Source organism: Zeus faber (assembly GCF_960531495.2).
Source record: "Zeus faber genome assembly, chromosome: 6".
In the NCBI taxonomy this organism is placed as follows: domain Eukaryota; kingdom Metazoa; phylum Chordata; class Actinopteri; order Zeiformes; family Zeidae; genus Zeus; species Zeus faber.
In genome coordinates, this window is record NC_137201.1 from 12,203,706 (window position 1) to 12,223,959 (window position 20,254).

The window sequence follows — 20,254 nt, forward strand, 5'->3', positions numbered from 1 at the left end:
AACTTTTTATTTGACATGGAAGTTTTAATGATTTGTTGAATATTAATACTGGGTCCCAGTCACGAGTGGCATTTCCATAGCCGCAGGGACCCAAAGGACCTCAGTATTTATCTTCAGAGTTGAAATCAGCAGTGTGGGTGAGACGCAATGTACCCGCACGGCCAGCATGGGTGAAGGTCGGGGTGGGTGCGCACATGGTGGCACGGCCCGGGGAGATATGGGGGCGGTGTTATAAGCCTCATTAAAACAAATTAATTGAATACAGATAATTCAGTCATGATATTTATTCTGCAGGGAGGGTCAGATGTGTCATTTACACACAACTATCTGTAATAGGCAAAATTACTGTTTTCATAAAGGAAATTGAGCTTACGTACATCTCTCTATTGTACTAAATTAAACCCATTATTTGTTTCATCAAAACGAGGAGAGAAACATCGCCAATATCTTTAATCGATCATAGGTTCCATCAATGAAGAGTCAGATTTGTGCATTGTTCATTTTGTTTTAATTTGTTGACATTTTGTTCTTGGCATTAGATCTCCCTATTGTGTGTGGAGGTTCATTAACTTAATTTCCATTCAGTTAACGTCATTGCTTATTACTAGTCCTGGGTGGCCAAGTCAGAGTCAAGTCTGAAGTTTTGTGAGTGAATTTGAGACTCCATGCTGACTTGAGCCCAAGTCACAGGACTACACTTCTGTGTGTCTATTAGTACAGTCAAGTTGCTTCCTCAAACGAATCTCCTAATTTCAATTGTTCGGTGTCAAGGCCAAACTGGTCCTGTCGGCGACCTGCCTGTCCAGTGTACCGATGGTTCCCCTTTACAGCTGAAGGGGTTCATCTTTTGATTCTTCAGACAACAAGAAAAAAGAAAATAGGATTTGTCAGGTCAAGGTGGAATTGAAGAGTGTCTCTGTGGCTCTTCTCATTCTCTGTGATTTGAGGTTTCCCCTTCTGCTGTGACAAAAAATAGGTCGAAAGCGCTACCTCACCACAAAAATGTAAAATCTATCTTAATCACCTTTTAGTTTGCCTCTGTACTTAACTGAAATTCTAAAGATTTTAAAATGTTCTTAAAAAGTGTCATTGATTTGTACAGCATTTCTCCTTGACTGGGTTTGCTGGAGCTGTCTGGAATCCCCGTCCTCCAAAAAGAGACAGAGGAGCAGGTGATGAAAATGGAGAAAAATCCAGCTCGGTGTGACTTGAACTCTCAGCAGTTGCTGATCAATCCAAGTTAATTTAAACATTCAAAGGCAAATGTCCAATCTTCCATTCCACTTCATCCAGATCCGCAGTGAATTCGGCAAACCGTTCTGGTAAATTAAACGATAGGCGAGTGTTCACTGAGCAAAAGCTCACAGGTAACTTCGAAAGCACTTTGCTCATGTAACCTTTCATATTTACTGAACAAAATATTCAATCCTTATAAGGTGCTTTATCTCCAGAGGTTACATGCGGTGACAAGTGTGATTACATCATCAGTCTTTCAGAGTAACCACAGGAAGATGTCTCTTCTGTTTACAGTAACATGTGATCCACCTGGGTGGCATGCAACCAAGCTATGCCAAACAATTGTAATTGTTAAAATTCGACGCAACATCTTGTCGTAAGGATACAGTCTTCCACCAGTGTTTTCCATCCAGTTTTAAAAGCATTTTGACTCAACCAGAGGAAGATGGCCGCATTCTGAAATAGTATGTCCACATTCCAACTTGACAATGAACAGTGACTATCATAGACTGTGTGCTTTAAAAAGGCGAATCTGTTCCTCAACAAGTCCCACCTGGTCCAGCAGTGGGAGAACTTTAGTAATGCTTCACAAACACCTTGAAGCTATAGTCCGTCTCAGTTTGCGCATTCTCCTCCTCCTCCTCCCCTCCATCTCCTCCGAGCCGCCCCCTCCACCTGAAGGGCCGGGGCGTGCCGTACCTCCGGCTGTGGCAGCTCAGCTTGGGGTCGTGCAGGAGCTTCCACATGAGCCATATCTGCGGCACGTTGAGGCTGTGGACCACCATGAGGTCCCGGTAGAAGCAGGGGTCGAACGTCTGGAGGTGGGGCGCCGCCGACGGCCGGGGGATGCCGAAGGTGCGGAAGCCGTCGTGGCGCAAGGGTTTGACGCCAATCTGCTGAAGGCACATCCCCAGGAAGACATCGTCTATGGGGAACAACTCCACCTGTAGAAAGAAATTAAAAAAAAAAGAGCTTTCAAATCAAAGCTCTGAATGAATGAATTATTTTACTTAGTAAGTAGCCGTGTAATAAGCAGGATAATGTGCAGCCAGTCGGTCATTATTGCATTCAGAGTGATACAAGTCCCCTCCCCCTCGCGTTGGGATCCTGATGACCGTCTCGGGTTCTGTTGCAATAATGACCGACTGGCTGTACATTATGCCTGGCATTGGGAAACAACATTACAACTTTGAGGATACCTGTTGACAGGCAGCGCTCAGTCTTCGGGCCGTGTAGCCTGACATGACAAAGCCCCCACCTCCGGCGTAGGACGGGTACAAGCTCGCCCCGTATATGAACTCTGGCACATAGTACTTGGAACTGCGTCGGCGAATGGGTTTGGCATGGACGATGATGTCACCGATGAACAGATCCTCATCGTGTTTTTTACCCTGTAGCATCTCTAGAATGTTCTCTATGTTCACGTAGACGTCGGCGTCGCCCTTGAAAATGAACCTGAAAACGAAGATGTCTTCTTTATCAGCGTATTCTAAACACAGAAAAGTCACCCAAAATAAGCTGGTTGGTTGGCGACTCGATACTGACCTGACATTGTGACAGCTGGCGTTGACCCACTGCAGAAAATTAGTTTCCTTCAGGGTCAGGTTGAAGAAGGTGTCCTCAAAGTCCCAGAGCAGGATGTCCTTGAAGGCCTCGCTCTCGTACGCCAGGAGCCGGTCCCAGAGCGGCAGGGCGCTGCGGTTCCTCGGGACACCGAGGAGGAACACCGTACGGACCGCAACGTCATTCTGGAAAAGGCCCTCCTTGCCCCACGTCCGCCGCACTACCTGGAAGACGAAGCAGAAGGGAGGAAAAGGACACATACGGTAAAAGTAGATAAATGGACAGAAAATCGTATTATTTCAATAAAAGCTCCAAAAAGTGTATCCTGCCTGGCGCTTGTCGAAGTCTGCGGCTACGGATTTCACTGCGATGAGCATGTATGGGCTGGTACTCGAGCCCCCGTCTCTTGCTCCGGCGGCCTTGTCTTTGCCCACTATGCATTTCCCTGGCTGGTCAATGAGCAGCTTAAAGTCTCTGTTGTCCTTTTCTCTCAGGTACCCCTCAAAGTCAAACAGAGGCAGGGTGGGTCGGGGGTCAGTCGCCTTGGTGGGCGCTGTATTCTTACGCCACGCCTTAAGTTTCCCCTTAGTCTGTTGATTGGGTTTGACAGGGCTTTTAAGCTCAGATTGAGGGTTAGGGTTAGTTATAACGTTGGATATGAACTTGGGTTCCTGGGGCTGGCAGGGAGGCGACTGCTGGTCTATGGAGTTGGAGGAGACCTGCCAGGGATGAGAAATAAGAATCAGAATCACTTCCTTCCACACGCACGCACGCACGCACGCACACACACACACACACAATGTCTCACTCTCTGGGCCTTAATTATGGAGCTTCTAGTCCTGGTGGGGGCTCCCAGAAGGGCCCGGCTCGAGCTGGTAGAGCCCTGGATCTCCAACCTCCATGTAGTTCTGTCCCAACCTGAAGAGAGAAGAACCTGGGGACACGGGCCACGATTGCGTGGAGTAAGTGTGAGTGATATCTGAGAATGTGTTCTTACACTAGAGAACTCATTGTCATACACAGGCAAAACCATCAAAAATGATCTAAGGACGTACCTGGTGGACATAGAGCAGCAGGCAGAACAGCAGAAGCAGCAACACGGTGCACATCACATCCCCCTTGACATGGAGCCTCTTCCTCACCATCCATGCGTTCCTCATCCACCTCATCGTAGAGATGCTAGTCCCAGCCGAGGACCAGATGGGACTTGATATGAAATGACGGTCTGATGCTTTTCATGAAGCTTTTCTGACAGCAATAAGTAATCGTTGCAACAATAACATATTTGTAAAAATGTTATTACAGTATGGGTGCTCTTCATCTCAGGAGTCCTTATGGTCTCAATGTATAAATGTGACTTTGACTGGTTTGTCCCGGAACAGTTTTAAAGATGGAACCATTTTCTGTTCTTTCATTTTTGCTGGCTGGGAAGTTAATCTTGACATTTGAAGATATTCCACCAATTATTTTTTATTTATTTTGATGCTGCGTTTAAGTGAACACTGTCGGTACACTGTGTCCATTTGGGTGTTTTCTAGGTGTCCATGCACCACCATGAAGTTTGGAGTCCTCTTGTCCCTCTGCTGTCCAGCGTCTCCCCTGATCCTGAGCAGTAACAAAAGCAAAAGCGTACATCAGGAGGGCATCCTACTACGAAACTATTGTGTCGTTGGTTAGGCTTAGTTATGTTCTGCTTGATTTGGCCAATCACAGATAGACAAACATTTACAGAACAAATTTGGAGGAGGCGTGGCCCCTTGGATATGTAGCAGGTATGGCTTCTCTGTGCTGTTCTTTGCTATTCGCTGGCACTTTTGAACATCGGAGAGCGTTTTTGCTGCAGAGACAAACCGGCCTAATCCTGGATACCTTTACCTGCCTTGATACACACATTTCATCTCTGGTCTGGTGGTACCGTAACTAACCCACAACCCATAGCGCCAAAACCGTAACTGAGTGGTGGGGGATGGTGACATTGTCAGGAAAGCATATGTTTGAGTGGTTATTTCATGACTCGATTTTGTATTTACTACTATCTCAGCACTGTGGATTATAATCTGTCTCTGCCCCCCCTTGCCCCTCTCCTGTAAAGCGACCTTGGGTTTTTTTTCAAGGCACTATACAAATTTAAGTTATTATTATTATTATTATTATATAATAATGTACCTTTTTTAAAATATATTAAATATTCGATATTTTTACAATGTAATTGTTTAATCATTTGTTACGAATAATATTTTATTTATAAAAATGTAATAATAACTATTATTTATTCTTATTATTCGTCGTAGTAGTATTTCATTTGCAACCAATTGCATTATAACAACAGTTACATTTTGATTCCTATAGATGGGGGCGTGTCTGTATGTTTCAAATAATCATACAACTACTATAAACCTTAACTCAAAATTGAAAAGGCGCTCCTGGTGTCTACTTTAAATTTAGCACGTCTGCACCAAATTTTTTTTTTCCTTTTTTTTTTTTAACTGCTCTGAGAAATATGAGTCATGGAAATGTGCACAAAATCAAGATGTCTTAGGTGTTCTCAGCTTGAAATTGAGAAATTAAGATGCCCCTTTACGGAAGGAAAAACCCCAAAGAGCTAAAAGCCAATGACCTGAATCCTAATGGTCATTTTTTCAGTGAGTGCAGCGTCTTTTTTCTCAAACAGAAAAAAAAAAAAAAACAGGATTTCTCCAATCCATCTGTTCTGTACTTCTTGACACGTTCGAGCTCCGTCCCTTGCACGCCTCAACTCACCCGATCCGTTAAGTCAAGTTTCTAGAAACATATTCGTGCAAAAACGCGCACAGTGGAACGGACACGCAGCAGCAGCAGCAGCGCGGCGCGGTCCCCACATCGAAAGTCCGCAAACTCACCCGACATTTTTACCGAAAAGTGCTCAAATCTAGCGGCGGAGGGAAGCGTGGAACAGGGAGTTCTTCGGGAAGTTCTTCCGCTGGAGTGAATTCCGCTCCGCCACCAGCCCAAACTCAAAACATCTGGATGCCCCTCACATTCTGGCGGCGATCATCCAAATAATCCGCGTTAAGAACCGAGATGGAGGATGACGCTGCAGAGGCTGCGTCGGGACGTGTGTGTGTGAGTGTGTGTATGTGTGAGTGTGTGTGTGTGTGTGTGTGTGTTTGTCTCTCATGAATTCTACACTCAGCAAAAAGTCGGGAATGTGGGATCTGGTGCGCGCACACGCGCACACGCACGCGCACACACACACACACACACACACACACAGACGGTAGAGACCTAATAACTGTGATTTATGGTCCTGGGCTGTTGTAATCCGCCATATGTTGAGTTCCCTGGCCACACTTCACTACCAGGGGTCTCAAACCGCTCAATCTGCCCTGAGACCACCAGAGTACATATGCCGCTCTAGAATATTTGATAAAGACAGAAGATAAATGTAAAGCTATTGAAAATAAATATTCTGTCCATGCTAAAGAAAAGCAGTGAATTGCAACAAATCTGACACGCAATGTCAAATTAAGATTAATAAAGCAGCACAAAGGTTTCAAAGTCAATTTCATCATCATCAATTTCAAGTCATTCCTCTTTTTTCCCCTTTGTCTAACAACACAACACACAACGAACAGATTTTCACTCTCGGTCCAGCCCCAGCTCGGGATAAAAACCCCCAGGCATCAAACTTGCATCCTTGAAGGAAACAATTTGATGACACACAAGTTTCCTAAAATGCCGAAACAGACATCAGTAAGGCGGTAAACTAGGCTGATTTCATGACTGCGAAGGGAAAACCTTGACTGCAAAATGTCCCTTTCACCAAGGATTTTTGGTCAAACTCCAGATGGAACTATGAGTGGAAACAATCTGACACATGGTGTTACAGGCTTTGAGATTTATTTTCAAGAGTATCTCCTAAATAGGTAATCAAAGCGTCAGAAAAATGGGGAAAAATCTCTCAGATGTTTGACATATAGGCCTATATGCATATACACACACACACACACACACACACACACACATATATACAGTGGTACCTCGACTTGCGACTGCAAGATACGAGTAGTGATAGTCGCGAAAATTTGTATCGATGTGCGACCGACTGCTCCAAGATACGACCGTGGAAATTTGCAGATGGTGCGTCGGCGGCCAGTCAGCAGCCAGTCAGCAGCCATCCAGCAGTTAGTCAGCAGTCAGTCAGCAGGCATCCAGCAGTTAGTCAGCAGTCAGTCAGCAGTTAGTCAGCAGTCAGTCAGCAGGCATCCAGCAGTTAGTCAGCAGTCAGTCAGCAGGCATCCAGCAGTTAGTCAGCAGTCAGTCAGCAGTCAGTGGGCGACCTACATCGTGTGTGCACGTAGTTCGTGGCTTATCGATATTTTTTTTCATATTTACTGTGTTTGTGCTGTGTATTTTGTTTATTTTCACCCTTCATGATTATATAATTCATATGGGAAAAATAGCTTCGACATACGACTGTTTCAACATACACACACACACACACACACACATATACATATGTATATATGTATGTATAAATACATATGCACACACTCACAATTATGCCTCACATTCACCCAATCACACACACATTCAAACACTGGCTTTCATCAACAGAAAGAGTATCATGGTCATGGGCCTATTTCATAAACCATAATCAGCCAGATCACAAAAACAAACCAAAAAAACCCAAAAGGAGTTATGTCAACACTTTCAAAATGCTGAACACGATTGTTCCCTTTAGTTTTCTTTTTTTTCCCTCCCCTTTATTAGACGCAGATGATAAAGGCGCTGTCCGGACACGGGATATTGGATAAGTTTTGGGACAAAATCCTTCCCTCTACTCTCCAGCTGTGTATTCTCTAAACAAAACTTTGTGTTCTGCTGAGTCAATCACCGGTTCTAAACATTTACGAAGGAGAACGGGAGAGCTTCCTATGAGGAAAAACCCATGAGAACGAAGCCTACCACTCGTTTCATAATCGTCCGGCCTTATAAGAACCTTTGAAAACTAACCGTAAAAAAAACACACCGAGCTGGTATAAGATATATAGTTTCCTAAACATATATACCTTCAGGATAATAAATGACGCCAGTTATAACGTTTGGACACAGAAATGTGGGATACAACACGCAGCAAGGGGGGGGGGAGGCCACGGTGCTCATCCCTCCACCCCGAGATCCAACAGATCTCGGGCCGAGGGCGGGCGGTGCTGGTTCACATCTCGGAGATGACGGACCGCCAATTTCTTTTTTTTAAGTGTGAGCTTCTGTATCTCTGTCTTTCTGTCGTTTCACACTCCCTCTGTTTTGTCCTTCCTGCCTCTCCGTCCTTTCCTCCACCTCACCCTCAGGAGGAGGAGGCGGCGCCGGCTCTCATGATCTTGAAAAGTGCATTGATGTTGTTGCTCTTGATGGCGTCGCGGCAGGCAGAGATCACCTGGTTCTTGGGCTTCCCCACTGCGGGCGGGTGGTGAGGGGAGAGGGAGGGGAGGGAGACAGAGAGAGAGAGAGAGAGAGAGAGGGGTGTAAGAGATGTTGAGAATGCCCCTCCCTCCCCCGTCGTATACTCTTACACTCAATTTGCAACTCCAATGTTTTTTTTACCTAAACCTTATTTTTCCATCACTGGGAGTCAACCCGCATCTGATTGGCACCAGAATCTTCGAAATTGATCCAGTATTGAGAAAATACTCAGGTTGACATTTTTCCTTACTTTATCTTTTCTTTATAAATATTCTTACTTTTTTGCAAATATCTACATTTTTTGGTGAATCATTAAAAATATATATTTACAATACTTTATACTTTTCTTTTTTATTTATTTATTTTTTTTTACCTCCTGTCACCTTATATTACCGTATTTCCCTTATCCTGGCATTGTTGAGATTGGCTTGAAGAGCAAGAATTTTATTGCTTGCATGGAAAAGTACCAGCTGTTTTCTTCAGCATTTGGCAACATAGTACGACAAAAAACCCAAATCCAATGAAACTGTTTTCATGAACGATCTCCCTCTCTCAAGTCTTGAAAATACACAGACAACCTTTAAGACCTTTCAGTTTGTTGGGGTGGATTATCATGTCGTCATTTGGCGAAGAATCATAGCCAAAGCCTTGGCATAGGCACATGAGCCTTAATACACACGCACACACACGCATGCGCACACACACACACACACACACACACACACACACACACACACACACACACACACACACACACACACACACACACACACACACACACACACACACACACACACACACACACACACACACACACACCTCGCAGTCTGCCGGCCCTCTGGATGGCCTGGTTGACGGACTTGAGGCGGGCCAGCAGGGCGTTGTGGTTGTTGGAGCGAATCTTGTACTCGTTGATCAGGTCCCGGTTCAAGTCGTACAGCTCCCGGTAGCGTTTCTTCATCGTGCTCCTGGACAGAGGGAGGGGAGAGAGGGCGAGAGAGAAGGCATCGAGAAAAAGGTTTTTCCCTCAATCAGAGCGGAGTCAAAAACTGTTTCATGCAAAGCTGGACAAGTCAAAGTGACAACTGGGCCCATAAAGTAGAAGTACGCTTGGGAAGGAATGCTGGGGACGGATTTCTGGATCCCTCAACACTTCTTATCGTGGATTTGAGGAATATGACTTCAGAGCATTGTACGTTGATACAACATCAGAGACGCCGGACAACAAATACACATTAAAAAAAAAATTGTTATTTTGGAGTGGCAGGCTCCTGTACGTGGTCGAGACTCACATGTCTCCCATGAGGCGAGCGTCCTCCGCCTGCACCAGCATGTTCCTGATGTAGTTGGAGTGGTCGGCCATCGCCGCGGTTAACTTCTGATGCACGGAGTGGAACTCGTCCACCTGGAACATAAGAGGGTCACCAACGATCACAATTAGTCGTTCATTTCGAGTCAGTGCGTTGGGATGTATCAGGTTTTCTGGGTTTTAGGGCTAAAAGTTTATGCCCCTTTTAGTGCGACCAGAGGGTTTGTCGCTGTGTTCGGGGTATAGTTATTATCGTACAGATATTTTAAAAGTTATTTGTTTTCGCGAGGGAAAAAAGCACTCTGAAAGTGAGGAGCCCGATCCGAACATTGGAGCTCGGCTGCAATGTATTATTTTTCGTCTAAAGACCCTAGACGTGTCTTTTAGAGTTCGGGGTGCGGCGCGGTGACATCGGCAACAGCGCTTCCCTTGCCGATGCCTGCCGCCCACGCCGGCGTGCCGAGCCGGAGGGGGCGAGCGGACAGGTAGAGGTAGAATGGGTGGAGAATGTTCATTCTCCGGAGACAGAGAGTGTAGGACAGGTTGAAAATGACCACATTGATTTAATAACTTTGGGTGAGGGCTACTGTAGCCGTAACAGTCATCTTTGTGGGAACAGACTCCATGCGGAACTTTTCCGTAAAGGAGGCCTATGTGGGAATGACTACCTACTGCCATTGCCGGATATTTTTCAATGTTGCAATGTTATGGATTCCCTTGTGGGAAAGGGGCTTAACTTAATGCAACATGTAGATTAAAGAAAAATATATATATATATTTATATTCACCTACTTTCTATTGGTTTTTTTTATGTAAAATGACTCAAAATTTTGAATTATTATTGTTGCTGATGTCTCAAAATGCAAATAAAATATAAATCATAATAAAAATAGATGGGGGACGACCTCGCTGAGTGTCGTGCGTAGCTCGTCGAAGTATCCGGGGAAGTCGGCCTCTGCCGACAGGTCCTCGATGGCCAGGAAGGAGGTCAGTGACTGGACCAGATCTCCCGCCAGGTCGATGTCGTCCGTCCTCAAGGTGATCTGATCGGACGGATCAGTAATTATGTTGTAATTATGAGTTTGTACATTTGTATATAGGATCGGTGCTTGTGTACAGTATATGTGTGCGTTGGAGGTGCGTGCGCTCCTTCATAGCTAGTCGGTATATGCAAAGTTAGAATTCAACATCATTGAATAAAAATTAAAATATTATTATGAACTAATAATAACTTATTGAATGATAATAATGACTAGAATAAGTACATTCCTGGTGAAATTGTAAAATTGTCAAAGTGTTACCAAAAAGATTGAAGCTTTACCAACACCTTCCACAAAGTTACGGCACACCTGTCAGGATCAACCTGGTCATTTTGATGTATTCAAAATGACCATAGGGGTAGCTTAGCGGAGTTTGCGCATTAATAGTAATTGTGAATAAGCAATGAAAATCAAGAATACCCCATGCGGTTTGACAAACAAACCATAGGAAATATACATTTAGGAGAAGAACAAAACACCTTGCAACCACTATATTTTAAAGAACAGACCTTGGAAACTATAAGCTGAAATATGTTTAGTGCAAGTATAGAAGTGATGTTGATGAATTAAGGTGGTGCATCTCTCTCAAGTGTAATTCTTGATGTAAATCAAATAATACCCCTTTCCCACTGCAGCAAAAACCCGGTAACACCTGCTTACAATTGGAATTTGTCACCAGTAGGAAAGGGAAAACCCGGGTCTCAGTCCTGGGACAAATGACCCTGCAATAGATGGGTGCACACGTGCGGCGTGGAGTACCCATGTTGCCGGAGCTCCATGCTGCATCTACTGTAGTGTTGGGTCGTTCATGAACGATCCGATTCTTTTGAACGGCTCAAAATATGTATATTTTTCCAAGTTTTACAGTTTTGTGTTGTTGTCGTTGCCCTTTTCCGGCGTGTTCATGACGTCCAACGTGACGCACAAGAAAATAAACTAAATTTCTCCAGGCAATGGGAAAGGTGTCTCGTAGCATCGTAGCAGCATTAACTTTTTCAGTATTTTGTGCTACAGTAACTCTTCTGTGGGATTCGCTCCCCACGCGCATCAATGAGCATGGGGCGTCCATGACCCTGTCGCCGGTTCACCAGTTGTCCTTCCTTGGACCACTTTTGTTAGGTACTATCCACTGCAAATCAGGAACACCCAACAAGACCTGTCATGTTGGAGATGCTCTGATCATCACAATTTGGCCCTTGCCAAAGTGGCTCAGATCCTTACTCTTGCCCATTTTTTCTGCTTCCAACACATCAACTACAAGAACTGACTGTTCACTTGCTGCCTGATATATCCCACCCCTTGACACGTGCCATTGGAATGAGAACAGAAATGTTATTCACTTCGCCTGTCAGTGGTTTTAATGTTGTTGCGGCTCGGTGTACAGTAAGTAGATAGTGCATAGTAATAATACAGTATATATTGATAGTACTAGTAGCAGGTGGTTTAGTTTGTCATAATATAAATACTGTAAACAGCACTTATTGCGTGTGTGTGTGTGTGTGTGTCTGTGTACCTGACCAGCGCTGCCCATGCTAATGGACAGCAGTCCTCCTCCTCTCAGTGAAGTGAAAGAAAGGTCAGGACTGTCTATTCCTTCTGGAAGCAGGAAGTTCTGGTTCAACCACATCACCACCTAGACGCGCGCGCGCACGCACACACGCACACGCACACACACACACACACACACACACACACACACATGAAATCTTTCATACATAGTAGGCACAGTGAGCACCCTTTTAAAATGGAAGTTTTGTTCTTAAAACTTTGTTATCTTTTGAAACCTTACTACATCTAAAAAAAATGTATCTATTTATTCGGAGACATCAGGCGGCGGTGTACCCGCTGCGGGCGGTCATTGATGCTGAAGGTCACCCTGCCGGTCGGGGCGACGGCCGAGGGGTCGACTGTGACGTCGTACATGGCGAAGCGCGGCAGCTGACGGGTGATCTCAAAGACGTGGAACTGGGTGCTGGAGCAACGGAGAGAAAAAAAATACTTGAACAATTGAACACGTCATTAACCTCAAGGTTTGATTTAACTTGTCGTGAACCAACTAACTACTATCTATCTGTAAGTAGGGTATTTAAAGAGAACATGCGGGCCTGCGACCTGGATTTGCCGCCGACGAAGGCCTTGATGTGGAGGTCGACGAGGACGTCTTTGGGCGGGACGACGGGGACCCGCACGCAGCCCGACAGGTTCTGGGCGCTAGGGTGAACCACGTGGCTCTCGCCCTCAAAGATCCCTTCGGCGAAGATCAGCACGGCTCGGATGATAGTTTCTGCGGAAGGGGGGAGAGGGAGGACCGCTGGGAGATCACCGCTGTTGTACTGTACGGGGCGCAGAGAGGGACAATTTAACGTTCCGTTTGACTCTTTACCGTTTGGCGTGGAGATGCTGAGCTCGATGTGAGCCTTCTGGGCCTCCGTAGCTGGTCGGACTGACAGCGCCGTCTGGAGCTGAGTGTTGGCCGGGATCACTCCCATCCCGCTGCCTGTCTCCGAAACTCCCTGAAACAATGTGTGTGTGTGTGTGTGTGTGTGTGTGTGTGTGTGTGTGTGTGTGTGTGTGTGTGTGTGTGTGTGTGTGTGTGTTTATGGGTTAAATCCACGCACTATAGTAGTGATTCTCAACCCATTATAGGGTTTCTGGGATATTTTCCCATATCAAGAAACCTCAATTTGATACGATTTAGTTTCTGGGACCCCGATCTGAGAGGATTTTTATTGTTAGATACGATTTAGTCCAGACCTCCAAACCTGTCTATACTATAGTTAGGGAGATAGCAGTGAAACAAGGCTTAAAACCGTCTTTATTGTACATTCGCTAACGATGCTAACGTCTTGGAAGTGAAATAAGAGTGAAGTTTTGACAATTGATCATGTTGCTGGGGACCCCCTGTAACCTCTTGACGGACCCCGGGAGGGGTCTTCGGACCGCACGTTGAGAACCTCTGCACGTGAAAACGAAAATCCACAACGACATTCTGTACCTCAGAATCAGAAAGACTTAATCCTGCAAGGTGCATTTTTTCATGTATGAGGGATTTGTCAATGTGATTATCGGTGCATATCTACAGATGATAAACATTAAAAGACAGCTTAACACTCGGAAGAAAAAAAATGATGAAAAGGGAATAAAAAGTAAAGTAAAAAATAACCAGATAAAGCCAAATACCGGTATACTCAAATAGCTGAAACAAAGCAAGGCAAAACAAGAATAGTCAAATATAGAAAATATGGGATCATGCATTGTACAGGCGATATGCGGTATGCACAGGATAGGTAGGTATGCGTATAATTGTAATTATAAGTAATTCTATGTATTGACTGAGATGTTACATTTTGTACAGTGTAACTGGAATCAATGTTTTACAGTTGAAATATGGGGAAATAACTTGGAAAAGAAGGAACGTGCTAAAGCTGTGTGCCAGTAGAAAGTCCCCCTGAAGCTTTTATGTACATAGGAATATTCTGAGGTCCAAACACTCAATTCAGAATAACAAACAATAAGGGACTTGGGATTCATATAACCCATAAACATGCTCTACCTTGGCGTTGTCTTCGTAGTTGCGTAGCTCGAGCAGCAGGTTCTGCCGGCGCTGGCTGAGCTCCCGGACCAGGTCCTGCTCCACGCTGGAGTCCATCAGGTTCCCCATCAGCTCCTTACTGGCTGGCAGGTAGCCACGCACTAAGATAACATAACACAAGATCATATATTTACATAATACTTAATATAATACATAAAGACAAATACTCTCTTGAACTTGAACTTGAACTCGAAGATTCATTTAGGCGCATTATCACTCACACGTGATTGGATATACGACATTGCTTCAACTGAAAAATAAACATTTATTGGATCAACTTACAAAATTGCTCGAAATTATATATTTTAGGTGTTCTCAACTTGAAATTTGGGAAAATAAGATGCAAATTTTCAAAGTGAGGAAACCTAAAAAAAAAAAGATAGCTTTAACAAATGAAAGCTTTTTTTTATCATTTGATCCAATAACTCCAATGCGAGGGTCCTTTTCAGTGTATTGGTGAAGAAAGTCAAAATCAAATCAAATGTCACAATATTTTTCGACCGATTGTCTCAATAATTGATGATACAGCGATGTTTCGGTGATGACTATTGACGCTTAGAGGCGTTCGAGACATTCATTGTTTATTTTACTCTATTTTACTCTGTTTATTTGAATTTACAGTATTGTCTTTTTTGGTGGGGTTCATTACATATTTTAAACTATTTTCTATTTTATATTCTTATTACATTATTATGTCTAATTAATCTAATTAATTCAAAAAAATTTGATCACTTTACTATACTGCAATCTCACTTTAATGCAACTGATCTAGTGTCATATCACACACGCACACGCACACACACACACACACACACACACACACACACACACACACACACACACACACACACACACACACACACACACACAGCCTGAATCAGAAGTTCTCCTCACATCTATTAGGGGGTTTGAGAACTGGAGTGTCTCATTAAAATCCATGTTATTACTTGACCTCATTATGATAGAAAGGTAATAAGTAGACGTAGAGACGGAGTTTACCCTCTCCCTCGGTGGAGGTGCAGATGAGTTGGATCTGTCCGTCCATCCTGTAGTCTCCCTCCACCACTCCGGCCACCGAGGAGGAGAAGTTGTCTTTGAAGATGACCTCGCCTGTCCGGTCGCTACGGGCGTCGATCTGGAACCGAACAGGAATGTAACGAGGGGACAGCGGGAAAAACACACGGGACAGAAAACAGAAAATCACTAACTCCCCCACTACAGGGAGGGATGTGATTACAAGAGCACAGCACGTTATCTTTGATTTTAAGGGTGGTTGTAGTATAATTGTATTTATTTATTTATTTAGTTGTTCACATATTGGTTTATTTATTTATTTAGTTAATTATTTGTGTTTATACAGTATATACACATAAAAAGTAACATTTTAAACTGTGCCTTCTTCATGTAAAGTCAATTGGAATAGATGTATATTTACATTATAATGTATAGTTTATATGTACACAATAACACTTTATCAATTCCCAGAGGGGAATCAGGAAGATAATATAATATAATATAATATAATATAATATAATATAATATAATATAATATAATATAATATAATATAATATAATATAATGTAATATAATATTATATTATATTATATAATTTAATATAATATTATATTATATAACATAATATAATACATTTTATTACTTGTATTATTATTGCCTATAGTTGATGTGATGAATTCAGTATCTATCTATTTGTCTATCAGTTCATTTTTAGGTTATTGTCATTTTTTCTATGTTTTATCGTTATTATTTATATTACTGCCTATTATTTTGATGTGGGGTGTTGTAAACATGGAAACTATCTATCTATCTATCTATCTATCTGTCTGTCTGTGACTTCCTTGGTTTCAGTAAAATAGTCAATTGCCCTTCCAAACTTCCCCCACACCTCTTGTTTGGCTTAAAGTGCGACACTAAAACTAAAGTTGCTTTATGTGGGATTTCACTGCTGCCGACCTTCCCGTTGGACCAGCCGGTGATCAGCTCCACCACGCCATCGGAATTGAGGTCGAAGGCGTGGATGCTCATTGCGTGATTCTTAGACTGGACATAGACAGGAAAAAAAGATACACAAAACAAAACAATGTACACATTTCCAGTATTATATTGGACAAGAGACCAACTTCTGAGTTGACTTTTTCTTTTCTCGGATAACTGTACTGTGTAAAAGATATTTGGAAATAAATATCGACTGGTAACACCCCTAGAGACAAAATAAAATAAAATAAATTAACAAATAATGAAATAAATTGCATGAATGATATAAATTAAAATAAAAAGATGAACCCTTCGCCACCTCTCGGCAGTCCATCACGGCTTCAAAATGTGACTATAGCAGTTTCTAAACTGTTCTGTTTTTCCACAGTGTTTTCGACGTGTTATCGTGAGGCATGTAAGACTCAAAAGAGCAGTAATTTAGTCGGCGGCTAACGTAGAGAATGCGTTGGAACTGTATGGACACAGTACCTTGATCCTCCAGTAGCGGGAGGTGCGGTCGTAGACGCCCACGGTGCCATTGGCCAGCGCGTAGCCGAACCTGCTGCCGTGCATGTGGCACAGGGAGGTCACCGTCTGGACACACGGGGAGCACGTTTCCAATTATAAAGAGCTTTTCGTTCATAAGCCTTCATAAGAAAATACTTTTTCGTTCATAAGGCGCCGGATCTTCTCACCTCGTTTTCCGCCATCTCCGACACCAGCTCGTCCTCCTTGAACACCCGGATGTCAAAGTCCTCAGATCCCACCAGGAGCTTTAAACACACAACACATAACTCATATAAGTAATATACATAAAAATCGGGATTAACAAACAAAATACCTCTTATAAAAGGAGGATTGTTGTTTTTTGTTTACTTTGGTCCTACCTCATTCTTCCCGTCTCCGGTGAAGTCACAAAGAACCAGAGATCTGACGTTGTCCCCGGTTACCTAAAAATAAACCAACAGCAGCAACGAGAAAACACACAATATACAGCACAATTTGAAAGGTTACATTTTATGATCAACCATAATGCAGTTGATAAACAATTCAATGTGATGACTTATCGCTCATTAAATTCAATGCATTACCTAAATTAAGAGGGTAAAAGTTGCCAAAAGATATTAGCACAACATGACAGGATCAAATCTCTTCAAGTTCTCATGAATAAAAATATTAAAAAGATAAAACATGAACTAGAATCAAAAATCCAAGGGAGCCAACCAAACAAATAACAAGAGTTGTAAATGGGGGAAAAAGGGGGTTTTGATTCGTTCGTGCATTTTGAAACATGCAATGATTTCTGTGTGGCATTCATCAGAATCTTTTTTCATGCGGTGAACTACCCAAATAATGAGCTTATTGGATGACAAGCATACACAACATTAGGGTGTGATGACAGATTTGGATTATGTTGACACTCGGTTCGTACCGTCCAGAACTGGTCGTTGCCCTCGTAGTCAAAGCCTTGCAAGGCGCAGTTCCCACCAATAATGGCCAGCGGGGACTTGATGTCGCCCAGTTTTCCCAACACGATGGCGCTGGCCCCGTCCGTCACCTGCAACCCACACATCACAAGACAGAAAAAAAAAAGCACATTTTACAACCCATGCAATTTTTAGCAACTAACTACTGTTTGATAAACTGATCACAATGAACGATCAATGAAGAAATTAAGAACAGTTGTGGAAAAACTGTTTTCAAGATCAAGATTTCTTATTAGTCATATGCATACAGGTATGCAGTGAAATGCAAAGTGGCAGTGCCTACAGAGATTGTGCACATTTTTAGCAGCAAAAAAAAAAAAGATTTTCCAATATAACAATGTATAAATAAAACAGAATAAAAATAGAAATTGAAATAGAAATGTGGACTGAAAAAAAAAAATTATAATTCTGTGCAAAATAGATCAAATCAAGTCTGTACATCCGAGAAAATATATATATTCTATATCCAAAAAAAGCATAAAAATACTGTACTGTCTCTGAAATGTGCAACAAATAGGACAAGTGCTGTTCTTCTCTTCCCTTGAACAGTTTTACACAACCACTCTTTCAGCAATCTGTTCATCAAAGAGCAAACCTACTGCTAGACCAAACCTACCAAACTCTGAAAAATAACAATAGGTTTAGTTGAATCTGAAAGGCGTAAAATTGGAATTCTGCTTATACAGTATTATATTATTAAAAACATTTTGGTTTGGACCCTGGTACACACATTATATGTACAGATGTACAGATATTATAGATGTAATTATATATGCAAACTATCTATTTCTATCTATCCATATAAATATGACATTAATTTAGACTGCAAATGTGTTTCCCTGTTTTTAAATGACCGTTTCTTAATGTCGCGATGATACGACACCAATGAAAGATGATAGATGATCCCATTCATTCATCGCCAACCTCTCTGTAGAAGATGTCGGCGTTGTCGTGGACGTCGTAGGCCAGCAGGTTGGTCTGGGAGCCCACCAGCAGCGTGTCCCCGGTGGTGTTGGGCCCCAGCGTCCCCGCTGTCAGGCAGCTGACCGCCTGGTTGATGTTGAGCAGGGAGATGTCTGAGTCCTGGGTGCTCTGGCTCAGCCGGTGGGTCACGGGTCTCTGGCCGCGAGCGTGAGGGTTGTGGATGAACACCTGGTAGCGAAAGAGAGAAAGAGCGGTAGGGGAAGAGGTGAATGGATTTGACAGAGAAGGCTCTCAAAATCCATAGCAGATTAAAAACACTGCTGGTATCAAATCAATATATCGAATCACGCAGTACCTTCCCTGCTTGTGTGGCGGCGGTGAGGCACGGGTGAATGCCATCAAACTTCCCCACGGTGACCATGCGAGGGTTGATCTTGTGGTTCAGCTTCAGAGTGAATATGGGGACGAGCATGGTGGCTTTAATGCTTTAACCCTTATTGGGACAAAAAGAGACATAAAAAAAGGTACTGGGAGATACAGTACAAAACAGTGTTAATTCTGAAAGACCAAAACATCTGTTATTAGCTGTGTCCATACTGTTGTTTCATTCATTATGTACAGAAATATCCAAATATATTCACATTTGTATTTGTATGTATACTCAATACTTGCGTCTTTACTGCCACTTAGTCCGTCAAAGCCGTTTTTGAAATGTATCAGGCACATTTTGTATATTCTGTAAGTATTACATTTATGTCTAGATTCTTAAGCTTTCTTTTATTATGCTACTCATCTGTCTTCACTACAATGCTATGACCTGCTATTAAGACAAATCCCATGCACATATGAAAATGTACTTGTTTGAAAAACTGATTTTGATTCTAACCAGTGGTTTTTTTATATAAGCGACCATACACATGCAATTTTAATACTTAGATAGAAAAAAGGTTAAAAAAAAAAGTGTTGAACATAGTCAGACTAATGTAATTATAGGCTTTACATCATGAAACCAATGGCACCCACTGGAGGCGTCTGTTGCTTAGCAACAGAGAGCAACCAACCAAAGCTCTTCATCTGGCTAATCTCTCGGTCGCCCGATCTCCTCACATTTATCTCACGCCAAATCGACGCAACAGAGGGACAAATACAACTAGACTAAGCATTCAAATCCCTTCCGCTGGCCGTGTTTTAATGGCATTGTGATAAATATGAGAACGATAAAGGACAGTGAGCGTGGTTTCCTTACCTCGCTAACTGGTTGCAAACCCGGCTGCACTTCTTTTGTAAATCAAAACAACCACATAACAAAAAAAACAAGAATTAGTAACAACTTAATAAATGATACGGCTTCAAATAAAACAAATAATATAAGTACATTCCCAGTTTGAGAAGCCAAGGACTGATAGTAATGAGGTGAACTGGTTAACTCTGAGCTAGTTACAGCAAAGCAACAGCAGGCGACCAATCGTTGTCAATGGATGGACCGCTTCCGGTCTGTTCTTTTCAAAATAAAAGACTCAGTGTTTGAGAGAGAAAAAAAATGTATATAAATGAAATAATAATAAAAATAATAATAATTATTATTATTATGATTAACAATAATATTTATGATAATCATGATAATAATAATAATAATCATCATCATCATCATCATCCTCATCATCAT

The 20,254-nt window shown here is 42.6% G+C and overlaps 2 protein-coding genes across 2 annotated transcripts; both read right to left on the reverse strand.

The window, feature by feature from the left end:
* Window positions 1-267: 267 nt before the first annotated feature.
* b3gnt9 (UDP-GlcNAc:betaGal beta-1,3-N-acetylglucosaminyltransferase 9) lies at window positions 268-5,816 on the reverse strand. The gene is made up of 7 exons (XM_080001947.1): window positions 5,679-5,816; window positions 3,855-4,404; window positions 3,608-3,733; window positions 3,129-3,518; window positions 2,782-3,023; window positions 2,436-2,691; window positions 268-2,180 (listed from the first exon to the last, which is right to left on the reverse strand). Exons 2-7 carry the CDS (start codon window positions 3,966-3,968, stop codon window positions 1,812-1,814), a joined length of 1,497 nt encoding a protein of 498 aa, XP_079858073.1. The 5' UTR covers window positions 3,969-4,404; window positions 5,679-5,816; the 3' UTR covers window positions 268-1,811.
* Window positions 5,817-7,958: 2,142 nt separating this feature from the next.
* Window positions 7,959-19,970, reverse strand: bbs2 (Bardet-Biedl syndrome 2). The gene is made up of 18 exons (XM_080002007.1): window positions 19,835-19,970; window positions 18,944-19,081; window positions 18,589-18,816; window positions 17,610-17,735; window positions 17,065-17,127; window positions 16,873-16,950; window positions 16,667-16,771; window positions 16,157-16,243; window positions 15,185-15,320; window positions 14,147-14,286; window positions 12,977-13,106; window positions 12,706-12,877; window positions 12,436-12,565; window positions 12,107-12,226; window positions 10,459-10,596; window positions 9,537-9,649; window positions 9,064-9,212; window positions 7,959-8,238 (listed from the first exon to the last, which is right to left on the reverse strand). Exons 2-18 carry the CDS (start codon window positions 19,058-19,060, stop codon window positions 8,129-8,131), a joined length of 2,142 nt encoding a protein of 713 aa, XP_079858133.1. The 5' UTR covers window positions 19,061-19,081; window positions 19,835-19,970; the 3' UTR covers window positions 7,959-8,128.
* Window positions 19,971-20,254: the final 284 nt, after the last annotated feature.